The 23,065-nt window shown below is 43.7% G+C and overlaps 1 protein-coding gene across 8 annotated transcripts in view; it reads right to left on the bottom strand.

Annotated features, from left to right (window-relative positions):
- MAP4K3 (mitogen-activated protein kinase kinase kinase kinase 3) overlaps nt 1-23,065 on the bottom strand; it is a 294,708-nt gene that overhangs the window by 18,880 nt on the left and 252,763 nt on the right. For all 8 annotated transcript variants that reach the window (XM_033936081.1, XM_033936082.1, XM_033936076.1 and 5 more), the window contains 5 exons: nt 21,937-21,995; nt 18,533-18,636; nt 8,433-8,604; nt 2,256-2,324; nt 2,049-2,141 (listed from right to left, as the gene is read on the bottom strand). In XM_033936081.1, the coding sequence (XP_033791972.1) occupies nt 2,049-2,141; nt 2,256-2,324; nt 8,433-8,604; nt 18,533-18,636; nt 21,937-21,995 (497 nt within the window). The remainder of the gene's footprint in view (nt 1-2,048; nt 2,142-2,255; nt 2,325-8,432; nt 8,605-18,532; nt 18,637-21,936; nt 21,996-23,065) is intronic.

The following is a 23,065-nucleotide window of genomic DNA, read 5'->3' as shown; positions in this document are numbered from 1 at the left end:
TGCATCTCAATGGCCAAGATTCTGGTCCTGGAGATTAAGATTAACAAAGTCAGCATCTATGAGTCAAACATGGATATTTTTATTACATAGAGTGTTATGGACCCCGACGCGCTTGCAAAAAATAGATAATACTAGATCTAATAGATGCTGGCATTGTAAAATAGAAGTAGGGACATTAGATCATTTAATTTTTTTTTGTCCTTGCATAAAAGCCTATTGGAATTTAATTTGGCCCCAAATTAACATATTACTAGAAAATCATATTGGTCTCTCATATGATACCATATTATTTGGTACTGCAATGAGAACACAAAGTCCAATATCAGCAAACAATAACAAATTGCTTTTAATATTGACAGGAGTTGCCATGCAGCTAATCACACAAAATTGGAAGGATTATACCAAGCTAAATTATACATTCTGGTGGAACTCGGTGTGTCACATATACAAAATGGAGAAAATATTGGCATTACAACAAGGAAATATAAAAAATTTTAAGAAAATATGGGATCCGTTGACAAAATATTCTAAAGATCAGATATCTTAACACATTGATAATAATAATATAGGGTTAGGGAGGGAAATATAGAAATTAATATGAGGAAAAATGAAAAAACAAATAACAGGGGAAAGGGATTCAATATATATGATATGATATTGTACATACAACTATAATTATTATAAACTAAATATTATGCTATTTATTTATTGTAAGAATGAAAATTTTATAAATAAAAATTTAAAAAAAAAAAAAAAAAAAAAAAAAAATACAAAGCACACTGTACACAGAGAAAAGTAGTTTCGACCACCCCGCAGATTGCTTCCAGCATTGATCTATGTGAATGGAAGAAGCAACTGTCAATCTTCAGTGACGCCAGCTAGAAGGAAGGAGAGGGAGGGACTCGGGTTTTGGGGACCAATGGAAATGGCTTTCTTGAAGACATTTTGGATCCTTTTCGGCCAATGTCGTGAAAACGTTCCTTCCAGGAGTGTTAATGGTGCCTCAGAGCTTCAGAGGAGTGTAGACATTTCCACACCCCCAGCTTTGTACAGTGAAAAGATGATACTCACAATGCCCCACACTGCTACTACTTCTCTTTGACATACTTTTAATGCAACATCAGTCTGCAGTAGATTAGTTTTTACTAGCTTTTTTTCTCTTCTTTTCACAGAACTAACATTTGCACTAAAGATCCTAAAGATTTACCATCTTGGGTTATACCAGTGGTTCATCAAGCTCAGTATCCTGTTTCTATCTCGCAGATTCCCCAAAAATAAATCCAGTCTGTGTTGCTCACACCCAGAGATGTATGATGGCTTCCCTAAGTATGCCTGAGAAGAATTAAAATGGAGTCTACAAGAACTTGTCTAAACTTAACCTTAGCTATGCTAATTTTCTGCTTGCATACACCTAGCCTAAGAACTATGGGCCTGATATTCAGCCAGAGATGGACAGCATCATTTTGTCTGCAGGAGTGTGTGCTTGTCAGCCACTAGGCCTGCCTGCCCTGTCCCTACCTGCCTGCCCTGTCCTTTGCATTTTTACCCTTCTGCTCCCAAGAGATTGTAAGTTGCTTTTCTTTTATACTTTCCTCTGTTTTACGTATTTCCAATCCCAGTCTCTGTTTCCTATCTTGAATACTACCCCCCCCCTTACACTTCAACATTAATAAATCCACACTGAATACACTGAATAAATCCACACTAAATAAATCCAATTACCGAATACATTTCTACTGAAGGTAAAAACAAATAATAAAAAACAGAAGCTGCGCTGACACTCTGGTATATTTCGAAAACTCCTCTGCTTTAACTAAGAAAACACATCCTCATTTTTAAGATTAGCAACAAGTTTCTTGGAACAAGAGTTGAGGTACTACTGTTGCTGTCCTAATCCAACATAGTTATTATAGTGTAATAATCTTAAAAGAAATGCTCATTCCTTCTCACATTTTGGTTTTTGCTACCTTCCTGATGTGCCTTTTATCACAATGAACACACACACACAGGTTACAAAGTACACTAGAATGTTTTAAAGACCTACTCACCTATAGATTCAATCTGGAAATCAAATGTGAGTTCAGATGACAGCTTCCTGCTAGATTTTAATCTGCCTTGCAGATTTACTATTTTTATACAACCTAAGAAATTAATAAAACTGCATTAGTCACAAAGAAATTATAATAAATGAGATGTCTGAATCAAGTATACAAATATAGTAGTACTATATATTTATACATAATTAAGAAACTTACGATCCAAACACACTAAAATGGTATCTCTTTCCAGCTGTGTCACGTGTATAACACTTGTTTGAGGGGTATCTAAGAAATTAAAAAACAAAAATAATGATTGTTCTTGTTACCATAGGTATGACATCATATCACATAAAACAGTTAAAAAGTTGTAATGTAATACAGTAGAGATGGATTATTTGGGGGAAATGTGAGCTATATGGTTGGGAATACAGGACTTTAAAGGGGTAATGTCTAACAGGGCACCAGTAAAAATGTCCAAAATTGTACCTATTTTATATCTATGATAAAAAGGCAACCTAGATATACTTCCACTACTAGTGTTTAAGCCCGTTACATTTGTTACAGTAATGGGTGCTAGAATAGCCCCACCTAAACCCTGAAGCCACCCATGCCCTGCCTGTACCTCCCACTGATCCTAGTCCCACCACCTCACCTTTCACCATTTCCTTAGTCCTCTGTACCCTTTAGACCCTCATCACGCCCTTTCCCTCTCTTACACCCTCTACCATCTCTCTCTGACCCTGTTTCACCCCTTTTGCCATCTTTTCCCTTCAGGTCCCCTTTTGTCCTTCCCCAAGGCCATGTCTTTCTTCTGCAGCAGCATTTCTTTCCCCCTCCATTTCCCTGTGCAGCAGCATTTCCCTCCCTTCACCCCACTTCCCTGTGCAGCAGCATTCCTCCCCTCCATTTTTATGTGCAGCTTTTCCCTCCCTCCACCCCACTTCCCTGTGCAGCAGCATTCCTCCCCATTTGTGTGCAGTATTTCCCTCCCCCCCACTTCCCTTTAGAACAGCAGCATTCCCTCCCCATCCATTTCCCTCCCCCCCACACCACTTCCCTGTGCAGCAACAGCAGCAGTATTTCCCTCCCCCTGCACTTCTTTGTGCAGCAGCACCAGCGGCATTTCACTTCCCCTCCATGTCACTGTGCAGCAGCAGCATTTTCCCCTACCCCCCTTTCCCTTCCCACGGTCCTGACAAACCTTCCGACTCCGGAAGTGGCCGCAGCACTCTAAACACGCTGCTTCGCGACCTTTTACTGCCCTGATTTACTCTGGCACGTCCCTGATGACATCATCAGAGACGCGGCAGAGCAAATCAGGACAGTAGAAGTCCGCGAAGCAGCGTGTTTAGAGTGCTGCGGCCGCTGCTGGAGTTGGGAGGTTTGTCAGGACCATGGGAAGGGGAGGGGGGGAGTGCGGCAAGGGACTACGGGAGCCGGCCAGACCGTGGGAAGGGAGGGTCAGACCACGGTGGGAGGGTTGGATGGGTTCATTGGAGTACTTTGTGGGGCCATTGTAAGCGCGGGAGTACTGTGTGAGGCCACGATTCACTTTGGGTTCAGCTGCCAGGACATTTCGCGCATTGGAGTACTGTGTGGCTGTTGTAAGTGCGCATGCGCACTCCTGACTGCCACGGATATACGGATCACGGAACACAGAGGTAGGAGTGCGCATGCGTGCTTAGTGTTTTATTATAGTAGATGACCCAGGACTTTGCAACTTTTCATCGAGATTCTGTTCTCCAACAACTAGTCTGTGGACCAACTCATTCTGCAGGTCATCGTCTTGATATTATCGTAACCCTTCAATCTCATGCTTCTCTATTCCAGTTACGCTCTCAATACTCTGGTCTGACCATGTCCTACAGTTTTCATGTACTATCGCCAACTCCTTGTCCTCTCCTGTCCATGCTTCATCTGTTAAGACAGGTTAGGAAACTGAAGACCCTCACCCCTGAAGCTTTCTTCAAATACTGGTATTCATGGATGATGATGCAGAGGAATTGAAATAAATCTCTGTGAATCTGGAAGATGTACTAAGCCAAATCAACAAGTTAAAAAGGGATAAATCACCTGGACTGGATGGTATACACCCCAGGGTACTAAAGGAACTCAAACATGAAATTGCTGACCTGCTGTTAGTGATCTGTAACTAAAATCATCTGAATTACCTGAAGATTGGAGGGTAGCCAATGTTACGCCAATTTTTAAAAAGGGTTCCAGGGGAGATCCGGGAAATTACAGACCAGTAAGCCTGACTTCAGTACCAGGCAAAATGGTGGAAACAATTATAAAAAATAAAAAAGTGGAACACGTAGACAAACATGATTTAATGAGACAGTGTTGGCATGGATCAGTCGAGGGAAATCTGCTTGACTTTTGCTTGACTTCTTTGAAAGTGTGAAAACACATGTGGATAAAGGTAAGCTGGTTGATATAGTGTATCTAGATTTTCAGAAAGCTTTTGACAAAGTTCCTCATGAGAGGCTCCTGAGAAAATTAAAGAGTCATGGGATAGGAGGCAAAGTTCAGTTGTGGATTAGGAATAGGTTATCAGATAGAAAACAGAGGGTAGGGTTAAATGGTCATTTTTTTTCAATGGAGGAGAGTAAACAGTGGAGTGCCTCAGGGATCTGTACTGGGACTGGTGCTATTTAACTTATTTATAAATGATCTGGAAATTGGAACACTAAACTGTTAAAAGTTGTTAAAACATATGTGAATTGTAAAATATTGTAGGCAGACCTTAGGAAATTGGAAGACTGGGCGTCCAAGTGGTATATGAAATTTAATGTGGACAAATGCAAAGTAATGCATATTGAGAAGAATAACCCAAATCACAGTTACCGGATACTAGGGTCCACCTTGGGGATTAGCACCCAAGAAAGGGATCTGGGTGTCATTGTAGGCAATACGATGAAGCCTTCTGCTCAATGTGTGGTGGCGGCGGCCAAAAAAGCAAACAAGATGCTAGGAATTATTAAAAAAGGGATGGTTAACAAGACTAAAGAGATTATAATGCCTCTGTATCGCTCCAAGGTGCGACCTCACCTGGAGTATTGCGTTCAATTCTGATCTCCTTATCTCAAGAAAGATATAGCGTCACTAGAAAAGGTTCAAAGAAGAGCGACCAAGATGATAAAGGGGATGGATCTCCTCTCGTATGTGGAAAGACTAAAAAGGTTAGGTCTCTTCAGCTTGGAAAAGAGACAGCTGAGGGGAGATATGATTGAAGTCTACAAAATCCTGAGTGGAGTAGAACGGGTACAATTGGATCAATTTTTCACTCTGTCAAAAATTACAAAGACTAGGGGACACTTGATGAAGTTACAGGGAAATACTCTTAAAACCAACAGGAGGAAATTTTTTTTCACTCAGAGAATAGTTAAGTTCTGGAACGTGTTGCCAGAGATTGTGGTAAAAGCAGATAGCGTAGCTGGTTTTAAGAAGGGTTTGGACAAATTCCTGGAGGAAAAGTCCATAGTCTGTTATTAGGACATGGGGGAAGCCTCTGCTTGCCCTGGATTGGTAAGCATGGAATGTTGCTACTCTTTAGGTTTTGGCCAGGTACTAGGGACCTGGATTGGCCATCGTGAGAATGGGCTACTGGGCTTGATGACCATTGGTCTGGCCCAGTAAGGCTATTATGTTCTTCTCATCTGTCATCAAATCCCTTTTAAATACAATATTTTTTCCTTTCAGATTCTATATTTAGTGGTCTTCCATCTTTTCTGTTTAGCTTTTTAGTTCAATACTCCTCACAGAGAACTCTTTGTTTGCCACATCAGCACCTACTGACTGTTCCGTCTTTCAGGCAGCTATTTCTTGATGTTCACAGAAATTCCTCTTTTTTAGTCATGGCTCCCCATTCTTTGGAACTCTATTGCCTCCAATCTTCATGCAGAAAGCTCATTTGTAACATTTAAGGCTCAATTAAAAGCTTATTACTTTTCACACGCATTCTGTTTTTAGCCCTACTTTCACTTTTTGCTCATAATGAATGATTTTATCACTGAACAAGAATACTTTACCCTAACATTCCTTTTGTTTCCTCCCTCACCCTCTTATGTTTTTGCCTTACGATTTTATTGTAATCTTTTCCTATTGTTTCCTTCCTTATGTCCTTGTTGCATCTGTAATTTTGTCAGTCTTCCAGTCTTTTTACGCTCCCACATTTTATTTAATTGTACACCGCTTAAAATTTAACCTTAGTTTTATACTGGCGGTATATCAAATAAATTGAACTTGAACACCATGGCAGATGTGTGTATGTGTCTATGTGCACACAATTAGTTTTTGTTTTTTAAAAATCATCCTTATTGTGAGTATTAGATAGTACAAATTTCAGAAAAACAGGTATGAAGATAGAAACCAAAGACAAACATTGGCAACAGTGCCTAAAGAACACCTAACAACAGAATACACTCTAGTAAGAAAGAGTACAATGTAGGACTTGATACCGAAATTGTAAAAATATAGGATTGAAAAATATATCAAAACTCCATAAATCTAGATACAAAGTATTGCACTCTATTGTGCTCCTAGAGCAGTGCCTCTTAAACAGTGGTGTGCCATAGGAGACTCCAGAATTTTACTTAATTCTTAAAAATTCCCTTCATAAGTATACAGTAGAATATATGACATGTACATTACGTGCACAAGAGTCTGTCAATGTTATGAGCATCTATGTGCATAAGGATACAACCACTCAAACAAGCATCATTTTTTTGACGTGACTGGTCCTTGAAAACTAACAGCAAGAAAATTTTAGTTTTATTTTTTATGCAGTTATCCTAACTTAAGCAACAAAGCAATCAAGGCTTTGTTACAGTTTGGATCTTATCTTTGCAAACTTAGATTTTCAGCTCCAACAAAAATTAAATCGAAAAAAAGAGGACTACAGAAGGTGGATAATGAAATGCTTGTCGACTACTGAGTTGCATTTTGAGTTAATTTGCACTCAAACAAGCACATCCATCGCATTGATTTGCAATTCTATTCTATCTACTTTAGTTTTACTGTTGTTACAATTGCCCATATATACTTTAAATAAATAACTCTCAAATTTAATTTTTTGTTGGTTTTGCAATTTTATAATTGCAATTATAATGTGCTGCGAAAAACATTTGCTCCGTTTAGTGTGCCAGAGCTAATAAAAGGTTTGAGACACACTGTCCTAGAGTAATTGGCAATAGGAATGGTCTGCTCTTATCTGTAAAAAAAACGGAGACAGACACCTCTGCACAGACAAAATCTAATAAACGAGAGCAGAAAGGGACAAGTCTTCAAACTTTAATAGCAACCAGAGGTACAATTCAATTTAATGAGTCAATCAATCAATCAATCATAGGACTCGACATGCAACGTTTTTCGGATAAAACGCCTGCATCAGGAGTCCATACATATCCTGATAATAACAAATCAATTCTGTAAGGATACCGTTGCAAATTTTCTGGTAAAGGAAGGAGAGAGGGGGGCATGAACTTGGGACACAGAATGGAGTGAGGGTAGTGAGCATAAACTTGGGACATAGGATGGAAGAATGGAGGGAGTGAGGGAAAGAGATGCTGAGGTGGGGGAGGGAATAGAAAGAGAATTCAAGAATTGTTGGGCATGAGTGTCTGTAAGAGGGAAAGAGAGATGGTGCATGTGGGTAAATGAAGAAAGAGGGAGAATTGTTGGACATATGGAGGGACATAGTGGTGGGAGAGGAGTGAGGTAGAGATGCATGGGAAAGAGGGAGAAATGTTGGATGTGGTGGTGGAGAGGGCACAGTGGGATAGATGGAAAGGTATGCAAGAGGGGCCACATGAAGGTAGAGAAGAAGGGAAGAATACTAGGATCAGACTTTGGGAGTTTTCTACTACTCTACTCTATGCTCAGAAGGAAGGCCTCCAGGTCAGCTAAGGGCAGCATGTAGGAAATGCTGCCTGAAGCTTTGTGAAGAGATACAAGTGCGTAAGTGTAAACCTCCTACCTTTTCTTTCTATATAAACTACAGTACTTTATTTTGAGGACTGTTTCTTTAATATTTTTATAGACTGTGTACTATACAGAACATAAATACATTCACATTCTTACATGGTCTGAATTACATACAAATTCAACTTAAGAATGGTTTTAAAAACGGAACTTATTGTTAACCTGAGGACTACATATACTTATATTTTTACACAAACTAAGATTTGTTTATATTATGCATATATAAGGCACTAACAGTTTTTGGTATTAATACTGTGCAATTTGTACAGTAATTAAATTGTAATTAAACTTAAAACATTTTACTACAATTTCTACTTACCATAGCTGCTTAAATGTTCTATTAATGGGAAGCAAATATAATTGTTTTTTTTTAAGTTTGGAAATATGAATAATTAAAAACAATATACAAACCTGTTTCTGTAAACCATGAAGAGGTAGAGTTTGGGTTGACAGTCTCAAACCGCACCACTTGGTTGAAATCTGTCCCTCTACTGACATTGACACAAACTAAGGGATACTCCTGTTCAGGAACTACGAGCATTTCAAACATCATAAGAGGACAAGGCAAAGGAAAATCGATATGCTACATTGAAAAAATAAAATAAAAATTATATTAGAACATTTTTCCAGCCCACAAACATCTCAACTGAAATAATAGAACTGATATTTAAAACTATTTATTTTAAAAATTTCTATACCGTTTATAAGTAAACAGTTCACAGAGTTACATACATAATTTAAAAACAAAATCATCATTACATACAAATAATCCTAAAAAGGCATGTTAAAACATTATTAAAAATTAAAACCTAATTAAGAATGATCTTGAACAGTTCATCAGCTTTGCCAAAAAAGGCAATTATTAATTAGAAGAAAGCATCTACAAGTAGCTGCGTCTTGAGTCATTTCCTGAACATACCCTTTACACGGCAGTTCCATTTTTTGACTCCTGCACAGCAAAAGGAGAAATTAGGTTCTTACCTGCTAATTTACTTTCTTTTAGCTTCTCCAGACCAGTAGAGGTTAACTTTACGAATGGGTATATATCTAATCATGACCAGCAGGTGGAGACTGAAAACAAAACTTTGGGACAGTATATCCTAGCCCCTCCTCTCTATTTCCCTCAGTCTGCCGAATAGCCAAGCAGAACCAAGAACTGGAAAACAACAGAGAGAAAAAACAATACTCCGAAAGGAGTAACAAATAACAAAACCCAAAATGCTGTTGGAAAATGCAGAGGAGAAATTCCCGAAGGAAGAATGTCCCCACAGCTCGCCAGCTAAGCCAGCCGAGCCACAGCCGCTGTTCTTCAATTCTCCCCGGCCCTAGAAAAATACTAGAACCCGCAGCAAAAAACCAAAAACTGCCCGCGCAACAGCCCCAACAACAACAACAACAGACAGGGTGGGGACCTCTACTGGTCTGGAGAAGCTAAAAGAAAGTAAATTAGCAGGTAAGAACCTAATTTCTCCTTCTTTAGCACTCTCCAGACCAGTAGAGGTTAACTTTACGAATGGGACGTACCAAAGCAGTCCCTCTCACGGGCGGGACCCCCGAAGGGCCGATACCAGTACACGCTCACCGAACACCGCGTCCCGACGCGCCTGCACATCAACCCGATAATGACGAACAAAGGAATGCAAGGAGGACCAAACCGCAGCCTTACAAATATCCACAGGAGGCACGAGCGACGACTCAGCCCAAGAAGCCGCCTGACCCCGAGTGGAATGAGCCTTGAGAAACTCCGGAACAGGCTGCTGTTTCAGAAGATAAGCGGAAGCAATCGTCTCCTTGATCCAGCGCGCAATAGTAGCCTTAGAAGCGCCAGCTCCCCGACGAGGACCCGCCAGGAGGACAAAGAGACGATCGGACTTCCGGAATTCCTGGGTCCGCTGCACATAAGAGCGAAGGACCCGACCGACATCCAACTTGCGCAGCTGCCGTTGCTCAGAAGAGCCCTCCCGACCACCCAAGACCGGGAGAACCACCGATTGATTGACATGAAAAGGAGAAACAACCTTAGGCAGAAAGGAAGGAACAGGCCGCAAGACGACCCGCTCCCTAGAAAACTCCAAGAAGGGAGTCCTACAAGAGAAAGCCTGCAGCTCAGAAACACGCCTAGCAGAAGTAATGGCCACCAAAAAGACCGCCTTCAAAGTAAGGTCCTTCAAAGAACAGTCGTCCAACGGCTCGAAAGGCGGACGCACCAATACAGAAAGCACCAGATTAAGATCCCAAGAGGGAACCGAGGGCCGTAGGGGAGGCCTAAGCAACTTGGCCGCCCGCAAAAACCTAATCACATCAGGAAGAGCCGATAAACGCTGACCTGACACCAACCCTCGAAAAGCCGACAGGGCCGCAAGATGAACCCGGAGAGAAGACCAAGCCAGGCCTCTATCCAGACCGTCCTGCAAGAACTCCAGAATGTTAGGCAGAGAAGCGCGAAAAGAGGTCACTCCCCGCGCCCGACACCATTCCTCAAAGAGACGCCAAACCCGCACATAAGCCCGAGAGGTAGAAAGCCTCTGGGACCCCAACAGTGTAGAGATCACCTTGTCGGAATATCCCTTCTTGCTAAGGCGACCCCTTTCAAGAGCCACGCCGTAAGACAGAAGGGAGACGGGTCGAACATGGGAATGGGACCCTGCATCAGCAGGTCGTCCGAGAGAGGCAGAGGAAGAGGACCCGCTACCAGGTGCCTCACCAGATCCGCATACCACGGACGGCGAGGCCAATCCGGCGCCACCAGCACCACCAAACCCGGATGGTAAACAATGCGAAGAAGCACTCTGCCCACCAGCGGCCAAGGAGGGAATACATACAACAGCCCCTCCGTTGGCCACTGCTGGACCAGAGCATCCAGACCCTCGGCCAGACCGTCCCTGCGACGACTGAAGAAGCGGGGCACTTTGGCGTTGCCACCCGTGGCCATCAGGTCCATCAGGGGCTGCCCCCAAGCCTGCACTATCAACTGAAACGCCTCGGCGCCGAGACACCACTCTCCTGGATCTAGGAAGTGACGACTGAGGAAGTCTGCCTGAACATTTTCTACTCCGGCTATGTGAGAGGCCGAGAGGTCCAGCAGATGGGATTCCGCCCAAACCATGAGCAGAGCCGCCTCCTGCGCCACCTGAGTGCTCTTGGTGCCCCCCTGACGATTGACATAAGCCACCGCCGTGGCATTGTCCGACAGCACTCTGACCGACTTGCCCCGCAACAGGGAGTGGAAAGCCAACAGCGCCAGACGGACCGCTCTGGTCTCCAACACGTTGATCGACCAGGCGGCCTCCTCCGCGGACCAGGTGCCCTGGGCTGAGTGACCCAAACACTGAGCCCCCCAACCCAGGAGACTCGCATCCGTCAGGAGCACCGTCCACTGCGGGAGATCCAGACCCACCCCCTGAACTAGGTGAGGGGTCTGGAGCCACCAACGCAGACTGCAGCGCGCCAAGCCTCGCAGGGGAACCGGAACATCCATCCCGTGCCTCTGGGGAGACCACCTCCGGAGCAGAGCATACTGGAGAGGACGCATGTGGGCCCGCGCCCACCTCACCACGTCCAGGGACGCCGCCATCGACCCCAAGACCTGGAGGAAATCTCGCGCCCGAGGACACCGGGACGCCAAAAGCAGGCGAATCTGAGATTGCAATTTGCTCACCCGGCCCTCTGGGAGGAAGACCTTCCCCAAGGAGGTGTCGAACAGCACCCCTAGGTACTCCAGACGCTGAGCCGGGACCAACCGACTCTTGGAAAGGTTGACCACCCAGCCCAGCGACCGGAGAAACTCCACCACCCGAGCAGTAACCCGGGAGCTTTCCTGCAACGACTTTGCCCGAATTAACCAGTCGTCCAGGTAGGGGTGTACCAGGATGCCCTCCGACCGCAAGGCTGCCGCGACGACCACCATCACCTTGGTGAACGTCCGAGGAGCCGTGGCCAGCCCAAAGGGAAGCGCACAGAACTGAAAGTGCCGACCCAAGATCGCAAAGCGCAGGAAACGCTGATGAGAGGCCCGAATGGGAACATGCAAGTAGGCCTCCGTCAGATCGAGAGAAGTGAGAAACTCCCCCGGCTGAACCGCCAGAATGACCGACCGCAGAGTTTCCATACGGAAAGAGGGAATCTTGAGAGCCCTGTTGACCCCTTTCAAATCGAGGATGGGCCGAAAAGTCCCCTCCTTCTTGGGCACCACAAAGTAAATGGAGTACCTGCCCGTGCCCCACTCCGGAGGGGGCACCGGAACAACTGCCCTGAGATCTAGCAAGCGCTGAAGGGTCTGGCGAAAAGCCTGCGTCTTCCCCGGAGTCTGACATGGAGAAGCGAGGAAAAAATCCGGTAGAGAGCGGGCGAACTCCAGGGCATAACCGTCCCGCACCACCTCCAGGACCCACTGATCGGACGTGATCTCGGCCCATTTGGGGAAAAATTCGCGCAGCCGGGCCCCCACCGGAACCAAAGGGGGCGCCGGCAAGGCGTCATTGTGCAGGACGGGAAGCGGGGGAACCGGCGGAGGGATTCCCTGCCCCCCGACGGGCCCCCCGAAAGGGCTGCATACGCTGGAAGAACCGACCCCGGGAAAATCCCGGAGACTGGAAAGAAGCAGCCCCACGCCCAGGGCGATACTTGCGAAAATCCCGCAAACGCCCCCGGGCCGCACCCCCCCGAGACGCCGGGCGGGCACGGTCCTCCGGCAGACGGGGAACTTTCGAGTCCGACAGAGTCTGAATCAACTTATCCAAATCCTCTCCAAACAAAAACGACCCCCGAAAGGGAAATTTAGTAAGCTTAGCTTTGGACGCAGCATCCGCCGCCCAAGCGCGCAGCCACAACACACGCCTTGCGGCCACGCCAAAAGCCATAGACTTAGCCGAGATCCGCACCAAGTCATAGAGAGCATCCGAGAGGAATGAGGCCGCCATCTCAATCTTCGCAACCTCCTGATCCACCAGAGACCAGTCGTCAGACTCTCGATCCAAGACCCGCTCCGCCCACCGAAACACGGCGCGAGCGACCAGTCCCCCACAAATAGCCGCCTGGACTCCAAAGCCAGAGACCTGAAAATTTTGCTTAAGGAGGCCCTCCAATTTGCGCTCCTCAGGATCTCGCAAGGCAGAACCGCCCTCAACAGGCACGGTATGCCGCTTGGAAATTGCCGAGACCACCGCATCCACGACCGGCGAAGCTAACGTAGCCCGATCCCCTTCAGGAATGGGATACAGGCGAGCCATGCTGCGCGCCAGCCGAAACGGCGTCTCCGGCGTTTTCCACTGCTCCAGGATAATATCCCGAATATCCTGATGCATAGGAAAAGAGCGGGAAACGGTACGGATCCCCCGCAACAGGGGGTCCCCCATACGCGGAGTCTCCGGCGGCGCGTCCTCAAAACGCAAAACCGAAGAAACCTGTTGAATAAGGTCAGGCAACTCATCTTTCTGAAAAAGACGCACCACAGACGCCTCGTCACTGGAGAACGGGAAATCCGACAACCCGCCGCCAGCTTCCGTCCCCTCCAGAGAGTCCTGGAATTCCTCAGAAGGGTCCAGGTCCTCCTCCAGACCGACCCGTTCCTCCGACCACAAATTCTCGTCCCACGACACCCGCGGACGCTTGGACAAGGGAGGCGGCGGAGGGGACGTCACGCCAGACGAAAGAGGCAAAGCCGCAGGAAGCGCGGAGGAAAAACCACCCCCCGAGACCCCCTGGGCGCAACCGGGACCCCCAGCCGCCTGAAAATAGGCTCTGCATAAAGAAAAGAAAAATTCAGGAGAAAACCCCCCCGAGGGTCCCAAGGGACTCCCTGCCACAGCAGGGGACCCAGCAGAACCTTGCCCCTGCATAGTCAAAACAGGGGGAAGGTCACCTGAGGTGGAAGACAAAATGGAGGGGCCAGACAGAGAAGATGGCGTCTTTCCCGCCAAAACAGCTCCCTCCACAGCCTGCAGCGGCTGAGAGACCTGAAAAGTCTCAGCCGCAAAAACAGGCAAGCCGGCATCAGCTGTCAAAATATCAGCTGAGAGGGAATCCTCAAAAACCCGACCGTCGGCGGCTCGGGGAATCCCTCCGTGGGCGGACGGAGAAGACCGGGCTTCTCCTCCGTTCCCTGCCGACTCGCGAGGCACCATCGGCGGGGAGCTCTGGGCGCCTGCAGCCGCTGCCGACGGAGCTCCTCCACCGCACCGGCCTGAACACCGCTTGCACAGGCCGGCCGCGAGTGCCTCGCGTCTGGAGCACAATGAGCACTTTTTCCCTTTAGAAGTGCTCATTGCTCCATACGCGACCTAGCTGTAAAAAAGTGCCGGTTAGTTGAAAAAATACAGTAAAATACAGTTTTCTTAAAGGGATACAACCCTCCAGACCAGCACTACCTCAGGATTTTTTTTTTTTTTTTTTTTTTTTACAGAACAGACTCCACAGGCTCTCAAAGCAATAGTCTTGCTTGATTTAGGGGGCAAGGCTTATTGCTGAGGCTCCTCTAAAAAAATGTGGGGAGGTGGAGGAAGTGGGGGGAGGGACCCCGCTCGTGACCCGCCGGGTTTGACACCCCCGAGGTCGGACGAACCCCCAAACAGAGTCCGTCCAAGCTCCGTCCGGCTAAAAACAGGGACAATAAACCCCTTAAACAAATTCCAACAGCCCTACCAAGGGAGATGGGTACAGATCACTCAACACCTGCTGGAGACTGAAAGAAGACTGAGGGAAATAGAGAGGAGGGGCTAGGATATACTGTCCCAAAGTTTTGTTTTCAGTCTCCACCTGCTGGTCATGATTAGATATATACCCATTCGTAAAGTTAACCTCTACTGGTCTGGAGAGTGCTAAAGAAAGTCATTTTGCCAGTCTCAACAAGTCTTGGGTTTACATTCGTCTTCAGTAAAGCTAAATTTTCAGAACGTAATGATCTGTTTGGTGTGTAGCTGGACATATTAGTTTTAAACAATTCTGGGATGTTTCCATACAAGAATTGATGGCAGATCATTACTGTTTTATATTGTACTAGTCTTTAAGCCCGTTACATTAACAGGTGCTAGAGATTCCTCGGCTTCCTCCCCCTCCCTTTCCCCTTGCCGTCAATCCCCTTGTTTCCCTTTGCACAGTCTCCCTGCTTCATCTGCTCCTTCTCCTGCGTGGGCCACCGGAGCAGAGAGGACTGGGCAGAGGGGGCTGCCAGCCGGGGCCGGCGGAGAGGAGCTAGGCAGCTGGAGGAGTAGCAGCAGCTGCTGCCGATTGCAGCCTCCGTCCAGCCTTCGCCTCCCTGGATTTGCTAGAGCGGCTTTCAAGATTCGCTACAGTGGCTGGCGAATCTCAGGCCGCTTTGAAGAGGACCGGCAATGGGAGGGAGGAGTCGCTGGCACACGCGCTAGCGCAGGCGCCGTGAGCACTGTCACAGAAGCACAGCTCACGCCACCAGGACTCATGGATTTTCGACAGCGCATGCGCACTTAGCCTTTTATTATTATGGATTCTGAAGGCGACTGGAAGCCAATGCAATTGCTGTAGATATGGCGAAATATGATCAAATTTGGACAGTCCCATAATCAATCCTGTCGCTGTATTTTGTACAACTTGCAGTGCTCTGCTCCTTGATTTTGTTATTCCAAGATATTGGGCATTACAATAATCAAGTCTCGACAAGACCATAGCCTGAACTACAGTGCGAAAATCAAATGGCAGAAGCATTGGTTTCAATCAATGGAACAAATGAATTTGTGGAAAGCATGCTGGTACAGTCTTAATTATTTGCATCTTCATGGTAAGGCCAGAATCAAGTCTGACACCTAATATAGTCATATACTCCTGAACAGGAAGAAAGTCATTAGTGACTTTTACTTGTTTAAGCCAGTGTTGATCCTGTTTTCCTACAAACATTATTTCGGTTTTATCTACATTTTACACAAATAATGACCCAAAGATTTTTCAAAATTTTTGTCAAATCTATCCACTGGAAAGAAGAATATGATATCATCTGCATAGATTTAATTTAATTTAATTCTTATATACCGCTAATAACCGTGAGGTTTCTAAGCGGTTTACAAAAATGATGCATTAAAAGATACAATAAATAAAAATAAATAAGATAGGTACTTGGAAATTCCCTAACTGTCCCAAAGGCTCACAATCTAACTGAAGTACCTAAAGAAACAATTTATGAAAAGTAAAGATAAAAATATAAAGACAGAGGTAGAGATAGAGATAGAAATGAATATTCCAACAAGATGGCGGCGGCCAGTTAGGTCATCTTCTGTGCTGTCTCCCTTGTCCTGCTTTTGTTTTTGTTTTATTTTGCCTTTGTTGATAGATGTGATATTAGATTCCCTAGGATTCGAAAAGTTTACCTAAAGCAGCCATATAAATGTTAAACAAAAGGGCACCACATACTATGCTGATGAATGCACTGGGCTAATTCAAAAGGGAACTTATGACACACTTCCCCTTTTAAAGCTGGTCTAACTCTTCTGCTGAGTTTAGATTGCCAATTATATCCCTGTTACAGTCCTGCTAGTTTTTCAGCAGTGGGAAATGCAGCTGGCTAGACAGGTTGATGTAGCTTTTTTATCACCAACAATCCTATCTTGCTAAGATACAAAGTTGCATAGATTGCTGATGTGATGGTGTTCTTTTCATATAATAGTTATTGTTCTCTTACAGTCCAGTGTAAGTAGAGCCTGGATGAAATGATAAGAAAAGCCAATTTTTTATTTTTTTTGCAAGTACCACCTTATTGTGGAGCGATCGTATACATGGAAAAGAACAGATAGAGTAAAGACTTGCATTTTGTTTAATCTTCAAGCTGAAATTACTGCTCTTAGCAAAAGAATCTTTCATGATAAGAATTTATTCTTTCAACTCTGCTGAATCCACAGGCCTACATGACAGTTTCATAAGCTGAAGAACTAGAATGCAATCCCATTGGAATGGCAGCTTTGGGTTCTGTATCCCTTTTATGAATCTGGTCATCATGGATGCAGTGACACCAAATTTACCTAACAATAGTAAGTAGCTACTGCTCTTAAATGTATTTTCACTGATGTGGCTTGAAGACCGGATAAGGAAAAAAACAATATAATAGCAGGGTAACAGATTCAGGGTTTTTCTTCAACATGGGTAGTAGGGGGCACTAGAGTGAACTACAAGTCCCAGAGTGCCCTGAGTTCTACAGCTCAGTATTGGAGCACCCTGGGAGACTGATATAATCCTGCTGAGTCAGAAGGTGGGGGATCAGCCAAGATGAGGGATAAATAGCATAGCAGGAGTTAATGGGAGAGAGGTCTCAGAGAGAGGAAGCTTCCCTAGCTATAGGCTAATACAAGCCTTGGGAAGTATTGACCGTCCAGGAGAGATCCCACTAAGAGAAAGTCTGTCCAGAGGAAACGGTTGCTGGTTGGACTATTGGTGACTTGGCTAAGGTAAGTCAAACTCCAGAACTGAATAATAATAACCACCACAACAGTATACTTGATAAGAAAGCATTTATATTGTAGTCCCCGAGCCTGTGGGGAAACAGGTCAGGCCAGAAAAAGAATAAAGTTTGTTCATATGCAGTTGTGTCTGAGTGCTAATCTCTCGTGGTAATCGTGGTCGGCCTGCCACATGCAGATATGTGTAGGGTTACCATATTTGTGAAGACAAAAAAAAAAAAGAGGATCTACAGCCCCACCCAATGACCCCCCCCCCCCATTTCACCTATTTCCTTGGTCCCTCTTCCCATCTTCTGTACCCATTTAGTTCTTCTCTTTCCCTCCAACCCTCCTCCCCCACAGGTGCTTCTCTCTCTCTCTCCTGCTGTTTCCATCTCTCCCCTCGCATCCAATACTACCCTATTCCATGCTCTTTTCTCCAGCACTTTCCTGTTAATCCCTTTGTGTTTCTCCCATGTATGCTTGGATTCAGCCAGTATTTTGCTCTAGACAACTTTCCAAGTGTATACAACTCTCGCTAAGAAGTTCCTACATCCTATTTGAGCTTCTCTCTATTCAACCCATATTTTCTGAGCTTTTATTTCTATAAAAAATTCCACTTTCTGGTACTTTATTGAAGCTTCTTAAAAACATATTTGAATGCTTTCATAGATGTGCTATCTGGAAAAAATATAGCGCTCTAGATGGATCTCATCAGATACAAGTACCAACTTTACCCGTTATTAATCTAGACCCAGCACATAAAAGTGTTACTGGATCTCCTATGTGTTATAAATCAGATGTGTTCTCCTATTCTAAGAAGAATTTTGAAAAATGTCTCTCAGAAATGGGATGAAATATGTATGTTATCTTTATTTTTGCAGCTCATACCGTTTCCTAGAAAATCATAGTAAAAATCTAGAAAATATTGATGATTCTTAAATATGCTGTACACCTTAATTATGCTATCACATTTAAAGGACATATTTTTTTTATCATGTTTACAAGGTTTAAATATTTTCTAAATGCTATCTTTCATACTGATTCTTATATTGTAAAGTAGAAGGTGACCTTGTTGTCTCTCTATAAAGGAAGACTTGCAGTTGAAATGCTTACCTTTATTAACATAAACTTTTGCATTGGTTCAACCCACTCTAATAGAACGATACTACTCTGCAGTGCTCCACAAAGATATTTGTGACCTGTATAAGGATTTCTCACTGCCAATAAAGGAAAGAAAATTATTAAAAGCATGGATGCAAGCTTGCAATACAATGAAAAGATAGGAAGTTGTTATACAATGTAAAGTACATAACAAAAAGCTGTGATGAATTTAAATCCATAAAAAGAATCTCATCTGTAGATTTTGCAATTTATAAGCATAGAAGAGGAATTAAGTGCACCCATGCTAACTTCAAATACTCTTAATGTGCCATAATGTTTTAATGTTTGCTGCTGAAGTGCAAGAAAGTACCAAAGAGTTTTGGTATTTCAAAGTCACGAGTTGTTTATTGGGCATTCTGATGTTTTATGTGTCAACAAAGGATGGGCCAGAGTATCTGGCCAACATTCTAAATTTGTGTGTCATCTCCTTTAATCTGTGCTCGACTGGTATGGGGTGCTTGATTGCAATCCACAAACCAGTACGACTTCTCATAAATAACATTCAAAAAAAGTAAACCACAATCATTCAAGTCCAGACCCTCATGGATATTCAGAAATTCAAGAAAATGCTTAAGACTACACTTTTCGTAGAAGCATTGTAATGAATGCTGGCTCTGGATTGCTATATAATAAGAGCGCTGTGGATAAATTGTTCTTATTGGATGATCTAAAACTTTGATTGTATAAATTTTGTTTTTGTATGTTTTTAGTTATTTTATGAATGTTGCTACTTGTAAGCCGCTTAGTAATAGGCGGTTGAGACATTTGTTAAATAAATAAATAGCTAAAGATGGAAGGAAGGTAATCTTTAAAGGGGGAAAAAGCAGTCCCTCTTGTTTGATCATTCTAGATTAATGGTTGCCTGGGTTCGGGACCTAGCTGTGGAATTGCCTGAGGATGTGATCTTACAGGCAATTCGTAGACTGCCTACTTTTTGAAAATATACTACTTTTTGGGAACAACATTATAAATTAGTTTGTCATTTATATATCTCCCCTAAGCGGGCTTACCTCTCTGGGTTTCGTGAGTCCGCTGCCTGCCTTAGTTGCCAGGGCCCTGAAGCGGGCTTGAGCCATATGTTCTGGACATGTCCCAACATTCGCTCCTTTTGGGATGCTATATTTCTTTTTGTGGAGCGTATTTGGACCATTACTATTCGACGTTCACCGGACTATTCCCTCTGGTGGTGTCGGATGATTACCTTGCTGATGTGGGAGTGCCGAGATATACGAGACTTTTCCTCACCTACTGGGCGCTCTTTCCAATGTACTTGGGAACCTTTTTTGACCTCTATGACCCCTATAGCTCGCAACAGATTGCTTAATTGTTGATATTCTGTCTTGCTCCCTTGTTCTGCTATTTTCTGTCTGTCTGTTTTTTTGTATTACATTTTTCCCCACTTTGGGAAATGTATATGGAAGGAGGACCAGGGTTTGGGGGTGGGGGGATGGTTGTTTGGGGATTCGGGGTTTCTGTGATGTTGTTGGTTATATGTTAAAATTTGAGCTTTGCTTTTCTTTCTGTTCATTGACTTTTTGGTTGCGCTCAATAAAATATATTTGACCATAAAGGGGGAAAAGCCTCATATCTCCATCTGCTGCCAAAGCGAATCTAGCATGCAGATTAGAAGTGTACATCATGGGAGAACTGTTTCATGATAAGTAACACAATTTTTAAACAGATAAAGAATTTATTGGTGTGCATTGAATATAAGTTATTAATGAGGTGCTGGTAGAAGGAGGTTGGTTCTGCATGCTAGATTCACTCTGGTAGAAGATGGGGATTTGAAGCTTTTTCCTCCTTTAAATATTACCTTCTCTCTATCTTTAGCTATTCTTTTCCCCAAGAGGGTCTGGACTTAAATGATTGTGGTTTACTTTTTTTAATGTAATTTATATGAGAGGTTGTACTGGTTTGTGGATAATTTTGGATCTCTCCATCTGTTCGTATGTTTTGTGCTTGATTATAATCCCTGTTGCAGAAATGAAACTTAGTATGGTATGGGCTTCTACGTTTAAAGTAGCAAGTTCTATTCAGTGGCTTAGTAAGGGGGAGCAGACTGACCTGGGCACCTCTTTGTCCCCCGCTCCTTCCCACCCTTCCCCCCTGCTCCTTCCCATCCACCCTTCCCTCACCTTTGTTCCCCCGCCTGCTAGATCTAACTCTGTCAGCATGAGCAGCTACAACTTGCTGCTCGCGCCAGCCTCCACTCTCCTTCTGACATCAGTTCCTAATCGCAGGACCAGAAAGTGACAACAGAGAGAGAGCCAAGACCAGTGCAGGCAATAAGTTGAAGATGATGCTCGCACTGGGGAAGTTAAAGAGGTATAGGGGAAGGGGTATGCGTACGCAGCTTGGGGTGGGGCAGGGATGGAGAAGAGAGCGGGGAGCACTTCCCACCCTTGCTATGCCGTTTGTTCTGTTTTTCTTGGAATAATTTTCCAGCTCAAAGAAGAACAAAGGAGGGGGGGGAGGTTACAGTTGTAGGAGAAATGTGATCCTCTTCTACTAACAGTGTTCCATATTGCTTCGGCTCAGAAGAAAGATTTGTTTTAGTCTGACATTTTTGCTGAGACCTATCTTAAGAGTCCCTGCCATTAGATAATCTACTAGTGGTATTTCTCTCAACATCATTGATGCATACAAGCCCTTAGCAGCATACAGAACATGTTTTGCCATAGCATATGTCAAAGCATAACTATGTGCTGACTTTTGTTATCATTACTGGTGCAAGCCCCACAGGTAAAAACTCTATAGTGGGGAGCCTGGATTATTGTCCCCTTAAGTGTAAAATAATGGAGCATAACTAGTAAGCTTTTATTAATTGCAAGCCCTATTTCAAGATCTGGTCAAACTTAAGTAGAAAAACTCTATATGATTAGGCTCTAGTTATGTTAGGGATAAAATAATATGGTGTATGCTGAGAAATACAAGATTTATTTCTGGGTGCAAAATATAAGCAATATTTTTGTTAATATCAAGTCTGGGAATATTATCAGAAATAAACTTTAAAAAACCCCATGGATTTACAATAGTTATTCACATGCTTTCCATCAGTAGTATAGCTAGACAGTCAATTTTGTGCAGGCCAGAGCCCAAAGTGAGTGGGTCCACCCTAGAGGAGTGTGGATTGCCATTGAGCTCTGCCTGCTCCTCACTTCTGGGGCTGTGGTGGGTGATGACTTCCCTCTCGAAGGTGGCATGGGTGTGCTGCAGCCTGGCCCTAGTGCCACCACATACTTGCACCTTGAGACTGGATGGGCAATGCCTGCCCAGACCCGCCCATAGCTATGCCTCTGCTTTCCATACAGTTCTGTACTTAGAATACTGATGGAATTAAATGTATCTTTACTTACCAACACAACACTTTTGACACCATTTTGTATCTGGAATTTTAGCAGATACTGCATATTTCCTAAAATATGAACAAAAGTATATCTGATATTTCATCTTGTCATGTAACACTCAGTTTGCTTTTCATAACATAACAAAAATTTGTATTCCGCAAAAACTTACTGTTCTATGTGATTATCAAAATAAAGAGGACTGAATAATTACAGTGAAGTACATAGCATCAATCTTCCTGAAATTTTACAAACAAATAAGCTTTCAATAATTTCCTAAAATGTAAATATGAAATGGAGCTGGCTATTAATTGACGAAAGTCATCATCCTAGCTAGTAGTGTGAAATGGCAACAATCGTTGAAAATATCTTTTATATAGGCAACCTTTAAAGATGGAAAAGCAAACAATGCAGGAGTACTCAACAGACATCTTGGATTAGCAAACATAAAATGATCAACAAGATAAACAGGTGCAAGACCTTGTGATACCTTATAACATACACATCCAAATTTAAAAAACACTCTTGCCTCAACAGGAAGCCAGTGCAACCTTCTATAATAAAGTGTCACATGGTCGTCTTCAAGTTAAAAATTAAGCAAACAGCCTTGTTTTATATTATATGTAATCTGTGAATATTTTTTTGATAACCTACAAGATGAACTATATTACATAATCTAAAATATTCAGAACAAACAATTGCACTAATAATCTAAATGGAGTAGTGTAAAAACAGGATCCAATTGCTCACAAGTTCCAGAGCATGATGAAGCTTTTCTGAACCAAAACAACAGTCTGGGCACTTATTGATAAATTCTTATCCAAATATACCCAAATTCTCTTCATTACATTTAGTTGGGGTAGCAAAAAAGAATTTCATTTTATCTGAATTAAGTTTCAACTTAAATTCCTTCACCCACTGTTCAACAGTTAAAATTACAGTAGATATAAACTGCGTAACATAAGATGGTATAGAAAAAAATTGGAATCACAATAGTTATATCATTTGTATATCTGTAAAGTTTTATGCCCTAGAGAGGCCAAATAGATATTAAAGAGCAGTGGAGAAGGCGGGACCCCTGCGGGACTCCACATGGATTATTCCATATGCTAGAAAATACATCCCCAGATCGAACTTGATA

Source organism: Geotrypetes seraphini, chromosome 3 (genome assembly GCF_902459505.1).
Source record: "Geotrypetes seraphini chromosome 3, aGeoSer1.1, whole genome shotgun sequence".
NCBI lineage: Eukaryota > Metazoa > Chordata > Amphibia > Gymnophiona > Dermophiidae > Geotrypetes > Geotrypetes seraphini.
This window is presented reverse-complemented; position numbering and strand designations above follow the sequence as displayed.